The sequence below is a fragment of the Podarcis muralis genome, chromosome 16, assembly GCF_964188315.1.
Source record: "Podarcis muralis chromosome 16, rPodMur119.hap1.1, whole genome shotgun sequence".
Classification (NCBI taxonomy): domain Eukaryota; kingdom Metazoa; phylum Chordata; class Lepidosauria; order Squamata; family Lacertidae; genus Podarcis; species Podarcis muralis.
In genome coordinates, this window is record NC_135670.1 from 18831872 (window position 1) to 18845067 (window position 13196).

The 13196-nt window shown below is 48.2% G+C and overlaps 1 protein-coding gene across 1 annotated transcript in view; it reads left to right on the plus strand.

The window, feature by feature from the left end:
• Positions 1-2171: 2171 nt before the first annotated feature.
• MAP3K11 (mitogen-activated protein kinase kinase kinase 11) overlaps positions 2172-13196 on the plus strand; it is a 36353-nt gene continuing 25328 nt past the window's right edge. The window contains exon 1 of the mRNA XM_028709906.2: positions 2172-3016. Within this exon, the coding sequence (XP_028565739.2) occupies positions 2323-3016 (694 nt within the window). The 5' untranslated portion in view covers positions 2172-2322. The remainder of the gene's footprint in view (positions 3017-13196) is intronic.

A 13196-nucleotide genomic window follows, 5' to 3' on the forward strand; every position in this document is an offset into this window, starting at 1 on the left:
TTTATCAAATTTTTGTAATATACAAAAATAGATAGGCACTGGGGGAAAAGGCAAATAACAAAGGGGGCAGGGTGTGTAATATACAGTGTTACAGAAGGAAATAACAACAGCAAACAATACCAATCATATATCAGATGGTATTGAAATACCCCAACCATAATGTTTTATATTTTGACTTCCCTCATCAAATATGGGTAGCAATGCTATCCTGGAATTTCGGTCTAGTTTCTGACCCATGGTAAGTCCCATTTCATAAAATATTTTTTTCTATAATTTCTGTATCTTCTCACAGGACCACAACATACGGAATTTGGAAATTGACTCTGCAGCCTCTCCAGCATAGTAGGCTATCAGTACTTGATATTCTGCTAAGACTGTGGGGAGCCAGGTACCGTCTAAGAATGAATTTGGATGAATTTTCTCTCATTTGGGATGCAACGGACTGGAATGGTATTGTGCTCCAGATTTGGTTTGGTTTATTCGATTTATTATATCTCTACGCCGTTTTCCATTCAAATTAATCCCAAAGTGACGTACAAACAATAACAATAACATAACATGTAACTGAACATCACAAATAAATTGTATAAAATAATTAAGGAATTACCAGTGAAACAATACAATTTATAGTCAACTTTATAGTCAGTTTCAGGCTCTAAGTCTTGTTCCCACAGTTCTCTTAGGCTTAGGGAGTCTAATAATGCTCGTGGTTTCTTGCAGTTTCTGATACTTATCAGTGAAGGATCCAATTATTTAGAAATAATGCATATTTATTAATTTCAAGGCTGTTGAGAACCAAACCAGGAGTGGTTAACCTGCGATCTCCAGATGCTGGAGGACTCATAACTCCCATCAGCCCCAACTAGCCAGAGTTTTTAGGGGGATAACCAGGTTGGGATAGCTGGGATAGCAGGCTTGTTAGTTTTTGAATGTCTTGTGTAGATTCAATTTCGTTGTTCTGTATGGGACAATGGCAATAAAGATTATCGTATCATATCGTATCAATGATCATCAATGATTGGCGCTGCAGAGCCATAACACCCAATAACATCCCAGGGGGTACAGGTTGGCCATCCCTGCCGTAATCTATCCCACAGTATTCAGTGTGCCCCATGCTCCCCGGATGTCCCTTCTTGTATATATTTTCTTCAGGAGTCAGTTATGGACCTGGTCTCTCAGAGGAGGTTCAGAGGCTTTAGAAGTCTTCCTTTGATTGGCGTGAGCTGCAGGAGAGCGCAGAGTTTCGATTTTCACAGAACGCTGCGCCGGGAGAGAGAAAAAGCCCAAGAGTGCTGTTGGACTCCAAAGCTTGCCTGCGCAAGCTTTACACCAAACGAAGCTACTCCCCTGGGAAGGGAGACAATGGTTTTATGTATCCCATCCCACGGATCTGGAAAGCAAGAGCCCCCGCGTTCTGGAGGCCGGAGCTGACCCTTCGCTGGAAAGCACCCTTGCCTTTTGTTCCACCCAGAGAGAGAGAGAGAGAGAGAGAGAGAGAGAGAGAGAGAGAGAGAGAGAGAGAGAGACCCGCCTCCCCCGGGCAGGCCGAGGAATTCAAACCCCTCCCCTGCCCTGCCTTCCCCGCCTCGCTCCGTCCGGCACTTCTGCCCAGGACCGAGCGAAGCGAAGGTACAAAGCCCAGGCAGGCGCGCCATCGGGGCTTCCTCCTCGACGGGACGAGTTCCTTGTGTGCCGGGGGTCCTGCCTGCCCTCCACCCGTCCCAGCGCCGGCTTTGAAACGGGGTTAGCGAGCGAGTACTTTCCGCGGAGCCGGGCGCCGCTTCGCCTGGAAGCTTCGAGGGGAGGGACCGGACGGGACTGGATAAGGAAGCTGATCGCGGCGCAGATCCGCTTGGAGAGCCTCGGACGGAGGGTGCCTTGGGAGAAGAGCAGGCAAGACGCCAGGGTGGGGGACGACCACCATTGCCTACATCGGATCGCGTTGGCGGGTTCGACGGGGGCCCCCCTAGCGAGTTCCCCGCCCGCTTGGGAGGAAACCGGCCGTAGGGAGCGGCCCCCTGTTCTCTGCGGGAGAGACTAGACGGGGCGGTCTTCCTACCACTGGTGAGGGCGATGGAGAGCCTCTGACTCCGGATTCGCTGAGAGGAGTCTATAAACTCAAAGGGCTGGATCCTGCTTCCTCGACGGGAGGGGGTTTTGGCAGGCAGGAGTGTTCACCCCACTTCCCTGCTGAACGCCCCTGTGGCCCCCTGGATGGTCCCGATCCCGTGGGAAGTGGCGAGGAAGGCAATGTTAGTGACCTAGATGTGGGGGGCCGTGGACCAATGAGGCCCAGAGGACCCCAAGGAGCCCCTGGGAAGCATGTTCCGGAAGGCCCCACTAGTGGCCTGGGGGCCAGGTTCGCGGAGCGGGGGCACCACGGCCTACGCCAACCCCGTCTGGACGGCGTTATTTGACTACGAGGCCGCCAGCAGCGACGAGTTGACCCTGCGGAAAGGCGACTTGGTGGAGGTGCTCTCCTGGGATGCCGCCATCTCTGGGGACGAAGGCTGGTGGGCCGGCAAGGTGAACAATCAAGTGGGCATCTTCCCTTCCAATTACGTGTCGCCCAAGACGGGGGGCTACGCAGGCCCTGGAAGCCCCCCTGAGGCTGACTTCCGGGACCTGAGGCTGGAGGAAGTGATTGGAGTCGGTGGCTTCGGGAAGGTGTACCGTGGCAGCTGGAAGGGGGAGTTGGTGGCGGTCAAGGCCGCCCGCCAGGATCCGGACGAGGACATCAGCACCACGTCGGAGAGAGTGCGGCAAGAGGCCCGGCTCTTTGCCATGCTGCAGCACCCCAACATCATCGCCCTCAAAGCCGTCTGCCTCCGCGAGCCCAACTTGTGCCTGGTGATGGAATATGCGGCCGGGGGTCCCCTCAGCCGCATGCTTGCCGGCCGCAGGATCCCACCCCACATCCTCATCAACTGGGCCGTGCAAATCGCTCACGGGATGCAGTACCTGCACTGCGAAGCCATCGTGCCTGTCATCCATCGCGACCTGAAATCCAACAACAGTGAGTAGGAGGGTTGGGGTTGGTGGTGAGGGATTTGCATTTATTTGCATATATTTTGCCTGAACAAATCTAGCTGGTTGGTTAGTTCGTGTCAAAAATGTGCATCTCCGCCTTTCGGCTTGAAATTGCTCGCGTAACGATATCTTAAGATCGAACAGTGGAACGAAACCCGAGAAAATGTAACCGAGCCATAAACTGACAATAATGAAAAGAAGAACAACCAAGAAGGGAAAATAAAAACAAAACACGGAAAATTAACTCGGAACATCTCTGTTGAAATAATCTCATTTTTAAATGCCGGTTTAAAGATGAACAGGAAGGAGGCCGGGCAGACCTTTCTGGGAGAGAATGTCATCTTCTGGGTGCCACGTTGGAAAAGGCTCTGTCTCTTTCCCCCTTAATCAAACGTTTGCTGTTGTGCAGAAACAAGGAAAGCCTCAGCAGCTTGACAGAGGTGATAGGCAATTCCCAAGACTCCCCCCACCCCCCTGCTTGCAGATTTGAGTGCAATACAGTGGTACCTAGGGTTAAGAACTTAAATCATTCTGGAGGTCCGTTCTTAACCTGAAACTGTTCTTAGCCTGAAGCACCACTTTAGCTAATGGGGCCTCCCGCTGCCGCCACGTTGCAGCTGCGTGATTTCTGTTCTCATCCTGAAGCAAAGTTCTTAACCCAAGGTACTATTTCTGGGTTAGCGGAGTCTGTAACCTGAAGCGTCCATAACCTGAGGTACCACTGTACTTAAGAAAACGAGGACACTGTAAGCCAGGAACAGGAAGCATCAGGCCTGGGGGCCAAATACGGCCCCCAGGACCTCTCGGTCTGGCCCTTGAACCTCACCCAAGGCCATAGCCCTCACCAGCCCTGCTCTGTGCCATAGTTGAGTCGTTTTGCCTGGTTTGCCTGTCTTCGGATTGTGAGAAGGTGTCTTGCTTGCATGTGGGGGAAGTGGGAGCCATGCAATTGCCTTTGGCTTTCATGTGCCCAGAATGCAACCTCCTGCACAAAGCTGAGCGTCACATGCATTGCTCCGCCCACTCTCGCATCTGGCCCCTCCCACCATTGGCACGCAGCACCTAGAGCACTGGCCAGGCAGGAATGCGACCTTAATGCGGGGAGAACTTCCCCATTCCTTCCTTAAGCCTTGATAATAAATGTCAAAACTGCAATTCCAAGTTGCATCAATTTTATGGCCTAAGCTATGTCCTTCCTTATTTATTTTAGCTTTGGGGTACACAATCTAGCAGGCGGTTTGTGCCATTGTGTAGAAATATAACTTCCCGCTAGGGATTGTGCCCCACAGGGGGGCGGGAACCACAGAAAGCCTTCCTTTCAGCAGTGGCGCTGAAATTTGAAATGTTGTTAGTGTTTCAAGTGTAAAAGAAAAATTGGGGGGGGGGGGATGAAGGCAAGAAAAGGTGACTTCTGGAACAGGTGTACTGGGAGCAAGCAGCACTCTCAAAAGAAGCCATTGATAAGGAATATGCACCGTAAATTTAAAGCACCTGTTCCCCATAGAAAATCCTGGGTACTGTAATTTAAGGGTGCTGAGAATTGTTGCTCTTTGAGGAGTAAACTACAGTTCCTGGGATTTTATTTGCTTTTAAGTTATGGTGTATATGCAGCAATAGGAACATAGGAAGCTGCTGTATATAGCAAGCCAGACCATCAATCTATCTAGCTCAGTATAGTATAGAAACATAGAATTGTAGACTTGGAAGGCACCCCAGGGGTCATCTAGTCCAACCCCGTGAAGCGTAGGAATCTGCACTAGCTGGCAGCTGCTCCCCCAAGATTTCAGCCAGGGGACTCTCCCAGCCTAACAGGAGATGTTGAGGGTTTAAACTTGGGACCATCTGTGTGCAAAGCGGGCACTTGACCACAGAGCCACATCCCTCCCTGAAGGGGCAAGCTGCCCAGTGGACAGGAAGGTTTTGGAAGGCACAGGAAAGGAGCCTTCCTTTAAGCCAGAATCAGGCCTGGAACCTTCCTTCCGTTCTGGGAAGCAAGGGTGCCTCTGAGCACATCCAGAGTACTTTCCCCCTCCCTCCCCCGCCAACCAAACACATTTCCCCCCTCCCACGTGCCATAGTTCAAGAGGTGAACTTAAGGTGGAGGCAGGCATGAGAACTAGCAAGTCCAGTTTGGGAAATGAAGTTCTATCTGCCACCCTCTCACTGTTCTCCTCCCGGAGTTTTGCCACCAGACAGCAAGCGAGTGTGACCTCAGTGACCCAAAGCTAGAAGGAAGTGACAGCAACGCTCTCTCTCTCTCTATCTCTCTCTTCCCCTCCCTCTCCCAGAAACTAACTCCACACTGTCGTTTCCTCTTGTGAGGGCGAGATAAATGTTTTTCTTTCCATGCAAACAAGAGCCTGATGATTTGAAGCCTTTTCCTCTCTCTCTCCAGGCGCTGGGCTTCCTCCAGCTGTAGATTTGGGGAGGGGAAGCCAGGGACAAGGAGGGGGAACTTTTAGATAGATAGATGATAGATAGATAGATAGATAGATAGATAGATAGATAGATAGATAGATAGATACTGTATTTTTCGCTCTATAAGACGCACCAGACCACAAGACGCACCTAGTTTTTGGAGGAGGAAAACAAGAAAAAAAATATTCTGAATCTCAGAAGCCAGAACAGCAAGAGGGATCGCTGTGCAGTGAAAGCAGCAGACCCTCTTGCTGTTCTGGCTTCTGGGATAGCTGCGCAGCCTGCATTCGCTCCATAAGACGCACACACATTTCCCCTTACTTTTTAGGAGGGAAAAAGTGAGTCTTATAGAGCAAAAAATACGGTAGATAGATAGATAAACTTTATTTGCATTAGCCAACGGACATAAAACAAGCAATATATACAATTAAAAAACAACAACAATGGATAAAAAGGACCTTCGAATGACCAAGAGGGGGAACTTTGTACCATACCATTACAGCCCTCGCCCTAAGCAACTCTTCCTTTGATCTGTTTGAAAGCAAATCTTCCTGCAGCAGAAGCCCGCACCTCCCCATCGCAGATAGGCAGATGGCCAGAGTCATCTCCCTTGTGCCTGTTGCAAGACACTCTGCACATGTTCAGAGGCATATTGTCCTCTAGATGTCGCATCTTTCAGGCAGAGCACTGGTGGAAGGGTTCCTGTTTCAAAGCTGATCAGATGATGGCTGTTTTCTTAGTCCCATCCCAACTGCCCGCCTCCGTCGGTCATAAGCCTTGCAGGGTTGTTTTAATTCTGGATTAATGAATTTAACTCTGGGTTAATGAATTTAATTCTGTATTAAAGAATTTAATTCTGGGTTAAATGGGGAGCATCTGTTTGGCTACCATGGGGAACGAGACGCTGGAAGAGGTGAGCCTTTGCTCTTAATCCGGCAGCTCTGCTTCTTACGCTGCGGGAACAGTACCTAGCAATTTGTTCCCTAAATTGTAGTTATTACTGTTTGCAAAATGCCCACCATTATGTCAGGCACGGTGTGAGAGGAGGACAAGCCCGTATATGGCAGGGAATGTTCACTGCAACAGGATTCCTCCAAATATAGGACTAAATGGGAGCTGCCTTTGGATGCAAAGTTGGGAAGAGAGTGGATGTTAAGCATCCATCCTGTACCTGTGTGCAGAGCACTGTCCTCCTTGTTTCTTGGTCACCCTGAGTGTGACAGAATGCTGCAAACTGGGATATATGCATATATTTTAGGCCCACGGATCTTCCTGGCTCAGGGACCTCACCTATCCTAAGAATGATTACTTCCCTCAAAGCAAGGACAAATGCTGCTGTCATCGAATTGTAGAGTCAGAAGGGACCCTGAAGATCGTCTAGTCCAGGGGTGGCCAACTCCCAAGAGGTTGCGATCTACTCACAGAATTAAAAACTGGCAGTGATCTACCCCATTTTGGGGGGTTCAGGTCAAAATTGTTGAGCTTCTTTGGGAGGAGCCACTGATCTACCAGTGATCTACCACAGAACGTCCACTTATTTACTGGTAGATCACGATCTACCTGTTGGGCGTGCCTGGTCTAGTCCAAGGGTAGGCAAACTAAGGCCCGGAGGCCGGATCCAGCCCAATCGCCTTCTAAATCCGGCCCGTGGACACTCCAGGAATCAGCGTGTTTTTATATGAGTAGAATGTGCTTTTATTTAAAATGCATCTCTGGGTTATTTGTGGGGCATAGGAATTCGTTCATTTCCCCCCCAAAAAATATATTCCGGCCCCCCACAAGGTCTGAGGGACAGTGGACCGCCCCCGTGCTGAAAAAGTTTGCTGTCCCCTGGTCTAGTCCAACCCTAGGAATATGCAGCTGTCCCATATGGGGATCAAACCTGCAACCTTGGCGTTATCTGCACCATGCTCTAATCAACTGAGCTATCCCATTAGGGCACAAGATTGGGAATCTTTTCAGCCTATGAGCCATGTTCCCTTCTGGAGTCACATGTCCCTTGTAGGCAGGGCTAGCAGCAAAAGTGGACGGAGCAAAAATAATGTTAATTTTACCATTGTATAATCAGCTAGTTTCTACACACACTCAACACATTGCAGCGTATCCTCCATCAAGAAGCATGATCAGAGTTCAATGACACATTCCAGCCTGGCAAAAACACCCAAAGGAGGATGTGGAGCATCTGGAATTTGACAGATACTGTATGTTCAGAGCATACAGTATAGCCCATAGCTGTCAACTTTCAGATTTGAAAATAAGGGATCAGCAGCCTCGAAAATAAGGGATCAGCAGCCTCACCTGTTCCAGGTGATAGTCTACTGAATATCTAACAATCCGAGATAGCAGTGGGAAGCAGTGGGAAATGGCGCTGGAATAAGGGAATTTCCTGCAAAAAAAGGGAAGGTTGCCAGCTATGGTATAGCCTCTCCTAACAGGCTCAAAAACCTTGCCATCCGCCTCTCTATAGAAATATAAGCTACCGTAACAGAACACAGACCAAAGCTTTCCAAACTTGTCATGGTGGTGACGCACTTTTTAGACACGCATCATTTCGCGACACAGTAATTCAGTTCTACTAGCAAACCAGTAATTCAGCTTTACTAGCAAGTTCTCATTCCAGCCCACACTGCAGCCGACACTATAACATGTCGCGACACAGAGTTTGGAAAGCTCTGACGTAGACAGTCGTTTTTAAGTCAGTTGGAGGTGGCTTGGGAGAGAGATTTCGCTTCCTGTGATGTACACACACATGCAAACTTCTTTCTTCCTACTGTCACTTCTGATCAAACAAGTTTTGCGGGGGTGGGGGGATACGAAAAACTTGCCAAACCTGTTTAACACAGGTGAACATGGAAGGAGTAGGTGCACCCCGCAAACAGTGACCCCTCTTTCAAATTCCTTTCGACTGCTCTCAGTTGCTTGTCTATAGGTTCTCCCTTCTTTATTCCAGGTCTTATGCGTATGTGTGTGTGTGTGTGTGTAAATTTGTCGCTCATCTCAGTATTCGACCATCTGGCAATATCTGAAAGCAGCATGAGAGTCATCTTCAAATATCTGAAAGGCTGTCCGTCATGCAGAAGACAGAGCAGACTCAGGCCACCTTCACACCATACTATAATACTACTTCATAGTCGTGACTTCTGTGCCAAAAAATCCTGGGAAGTCGCATTTGTTGAGGGTGCTGAGAGCTTTTATTCCTCTATTTCCCTCCCAGGGCTTCAGTTTTCTGAGTGGTTTAACAGTCAATCTCTTTTCCCAGCACTAGAAATGGTAGCAGGGAAGAAGGTTTTGGCTAAAGATTAAGAGAAAGGTCCTAGTGGCATAAGCTGTCCAACAGAGAACCAGGCTGCCTTGAGAGTCGCAGGTGGGCTCTCCTTTGCAGGGGCTGTTAAATCCCAGAGGCTGTCGGTCAGGGCTGTGTCACTGTAACATGCTGCACGAAAGATCCTTCGTGGAGGTCATCTCGTGCAACCCCTTGCTCCACGAAGGATCTTCAGTAGATCTCAGGGCTTGCCATTAAGCCAAACCAACACAGAGTTTTCATGTACTGATCAATACATGAAAACTGTGTTGGTTTGGCTTAATGGCAAGCCCTGGGGAGAGGACAGTTGCTACGGTATGTTGTGAACCGCCCTGTGATCTACGGGTGTGGGGCAGTGTACCATTTTAATAAATAATAATAATAATAATAAACACAGTTTGAGCCAAGGCTTGGCCCTCATCCCTGTTTTCAGTGCTCCATTTTGCCGCCAAACATACAAAATGCTAACAGAGAGGAGAGTTTCTTTATACCCAGGCAAAGTGGCATTTGCAGCTTTACAGCACAATATTATAGGGGCTGGATGGCAGTGCTTCAAACACCATTCTTTATTCTCTTTACAGGAATTCCACCCCCCTTCAGTGAATTCCCAGGGTGTCTTACCGCAAATGCAATTAAAAGAGTTAGAGAAGCACCACCATTTAACGCAGCAGCTGAAAAGCAAGGCCAGGAGATAAAATTATTCTTAAAAGCTGTTGTTGTAGTTTTTAAAAGCACATCTTCGCCCCATGCAGAAGCCAAGTCAGAGTAAGCCCCACCCACGCTTCCTTAAGGAGAGCATTTCACAACCAGGCTGCCACCACAGAGAAGGCCCTTTCCCTGGTCACCACCCACTGCGCTTCTGATGGCAGAGGACAGCCGCCAACGAGACCTAAAAGCAGGGATGCGGAGCTTGTGGCCCTCGGCCTGGCTTCATGTGGCCCTCAGTCAAATGCCATGCAGGTGGCAGTAGCTGGGGGGGGGGGGTGGAGAGGAGGAGAAAAAGTGAGGAGTGGGAGGCAGGAACAGCTGAAGCAGAAGCAATGATGGAAGGGGAGAAGGAAAGCTCTATGCAAGAAAGCAGTCCAGACCTCTGGCAAGAGAAACCTGCCCATTCCCTGGCAACCTGCCAGGCAAAGAAAGGTGGGGATTGTAGAAAGAGAGAGACAGATAGAGAGAGCTGGCAGTGGGAAGGTGGGAAGGGGAGCTTACCCTTCCAGACCTGAGTGTTACTACTTCCCATTAAGGTAGGGAGTAGTTGCTGACAGTGTTCGAAATTAGCCAGGGGCCAGGCGCATTTTGCACCTGGGTTTCGACCACTCACAACCAAGTGAAGGTGCCTGGGCGCCAGGATGGTGCCTGACATCTCTACCATCTGGGGATCATTGGATCCGGACTGTTTCCTCATCCTGTAGAATTCTTATCAGTTACATTTTATCTTCACAATTGGAATGAATTTCAGGAACCAAATTGCTTTTTCTGTCAGCCTGAGCAGGAGCAGTCAGCATTAAGAAAAAGAGGTGGGAATAGGCCGATAGATATGCGGACTGTCCCTGGATCAAGTGACTTTTCTTCTTTAAGTTCTCAAAAGTTCTTAAGCTAGCTCAAGGTTGTCAGCTGAAGTAGCCAGATGTTTAACTGAGAATCAGTCACAGTGAGTCCATGCACACTTCTTCAGATACACTGAAACAGAAGTTGCCAGATCCTTCTATATAGTGAGAAGGTGGGGAGGGGTATTACTCAGAAGGGTGGTGGGAATGGGTGATTGGCAGATAGCTGTGATGAGCCAGTTGACGACTCTTAACGACTGCAATAGGTCTTACAGGAAAAAGCAAGGGGTGAGAAGGTGAAAAATGGCTTTGTCATGTATAATGAGATAAGAATCCAATGGCTTTGTTCAGACCAGGTCTCTCCATGGTTTTAAGTTTGGTAATAAGTTGCAATTCAGCAGCTTCTCTTTCCAGTCTATTTCTGAAATTCCTTTGTAGTAAAACAGCTACTTTGAGATCTTGTATAGAATGTCCTGGGAGATTGAAGTGTTCTCCTACTGGTTTCTCTGTCTTGTGATTCTTGATGTCAGATTTCACAGCTATCTGCCAATCACCCATTCCCACCACCCTTCTGAGTAATACCCCTCCCCACCTTCTCACTATATAGAAGGATCTGGCAACTTCTGTTTCAGTGTATCTGAAGAAGTGTGCATGCACACGAAAGCTCATACCAAGAACTAACTTAGTTGGTCTTTAAGGTGCTACTGGAAGGATTTTTTTTTTGTTTTGACTATGGCAGACCAACACGGTTACCTATCTGTAAGTGAGTCCATGAAAAAGAAGACTTTAGAGCCGTCTTGCCCTAAAATGGCAACTAGACATTCTCTTTTGGTGAGTGCAACCTTGGTTTAAGGAGTCATTTGGCTTATATACTTGAGTTTCTAACACGGCGAGTCTTGGCAGGGCGGCAGAAGCAGGGGACGAGGAAAGTGCTCATTTCAACCGCACACATAGGCACACTGTGTTTTCATCTTCAAACCATAGCTAAGTTTAGCCATTGTTGAAAGCGACATGTGAACCAATCCACTGCCAGGGCCCTTTGCAGGAAAAGTGGGGTGCAAATATTCCAAATAAGAAATGAAAATATGTGCTGGGACTGGTAGCAGCCTGACACAGCCTGCGAGAGGTGGACCCCACCATCTCCACCATGGCTGCGTGAGACCTGAGATCCGACATTTTTTAATTTCCATCCCACCTTTCTCTCTCAGGAGCTCAAGGTAACCTTAACAACCATATGAGGTAGGTCCAGTGTCACCCAATGTCACCCTGGGATCTCCGCAGCCGAGTGGGGATTGAACCCTGGTCTCCCAGTTCCTAGTCTGACACACTAACCACAACATTGTACTTGCCTGCGCACTCCAGTGAGGAGTCTGTGTGGGGATTCTTGACTTAGGCGTCAACTTTTGAATTGGTGGCGGCAGCTGCTGTCACTGGTGTGCCTTTAAAGATCTTACCACTCCTCTTGTGGTGCTGGCACGGTTGTTCTGCACTCCCACTCACCCCACCCCCGCACCAAGGTGAGGATCTCAGTTCTGCCTGTTCTCTCTCCTGTCCTGGAATTGTGAGCCAGAACTCCCAGACAGTTGGGGAGGCCAGGGAGTTGTGAAATCACTAGCAGAAAACCCCCGCGCGCCAATTGTGCAATAATCACCATGGGAACTCTCTCGTATGTAAAGCAGCAGTCCTTGGCAGTAGAATCACAAGTAGGGACCCTGAGGTTGTTTATGTGCATGTGATTGAACGTCCGTGTGAGAGGCAAGATGATTTCTGTGTAACACATATATCCTCCTTATGTTCCAAGGTTTTGCTCTGCTGTTGCAGACCATCCAGCTAAGGCATAAGTGTTTCTCTCTGTGTGTACTAGTTGAGGAGGGAAGGGCAATTCACTCTGTAGCTGCCCCAAGAACTCCCCTTGTATTATACTTGCTAATAATATTACTTACTAATAATATTACTAATAATATTGTTCAAGGTTGTTTTCCATCTGAGTCTTATTCTGAGTAGACCTATCGGGAGGTTGTGGACTCTGCTTCCTTGGAGGTTTTTTTGTTTTTTTGTTTTTTTGTTTTTTTTAATATTTTATTAAGGATTTTCTTGTTTTACAGAAGTGTAGTGCCTCATATATATTTTTCCCCATGTAACATTTTTACAAATCCGTTTCATTTGTTGAGGCATTAGGGGGAGAAGAAAATAAGAATAAAAATAAAAAAAAGGAGAGAAAAGAGAAAGGGGGGTGGAGAGAGGGAAGATGGATAAGGGTGGGATTGGGTGGCGGTGTTTCTATTATGTTTAATGTATGTAGAGTTTGGTGTCAGCGTGCTTGTGTTGTTCACTTGTGTTCCTTTGGTGGTGAGAGAGGTTGGGGTTGGCCTAGGGTGTGATTGTTTGCTTGTGATTGGCTGTGGTGATCTTTGTTTTCGTGTGTGAGTGAGGTGGGTGGGTGTTTTGGATCAGGTTAGCCATATTGATTTGTATGCTGTTGGTGGATTATTGTCATTGTCCTGTTGGGCTGTGTGTGTGATAAAGGGGAGCCATACCGGGGTGAAGGCATCTTCTTCTGTTTGTCCCCGTGTCAGTTTCAGTTTATTAGTTAATTTTTCTAGTAGGGCTGTTTCCCATACTATTTGATACCATTGGTCCATGCTTACTCCTGACAGGTCTCTCCAGTGTCTGGTTATGGTGTTTCTGGCTGCTGAGAGCAGGTGGGTTATGAGTTCTTTGTGGTGTAAATGGGCATTGTTGTCTTGGAAGATGTTTAGTAGGGCCAATTCTGGGGTGGTGTCTATTACTTGCTTAGTTATTTTACAAATTTCTTGTATGGCTGTTGTCCAGAATAGTTGGATTTTGGGACACTCCCACCACATGTGGAAGTATGTGCCTGTGGAGGTGCACCCTCTCCA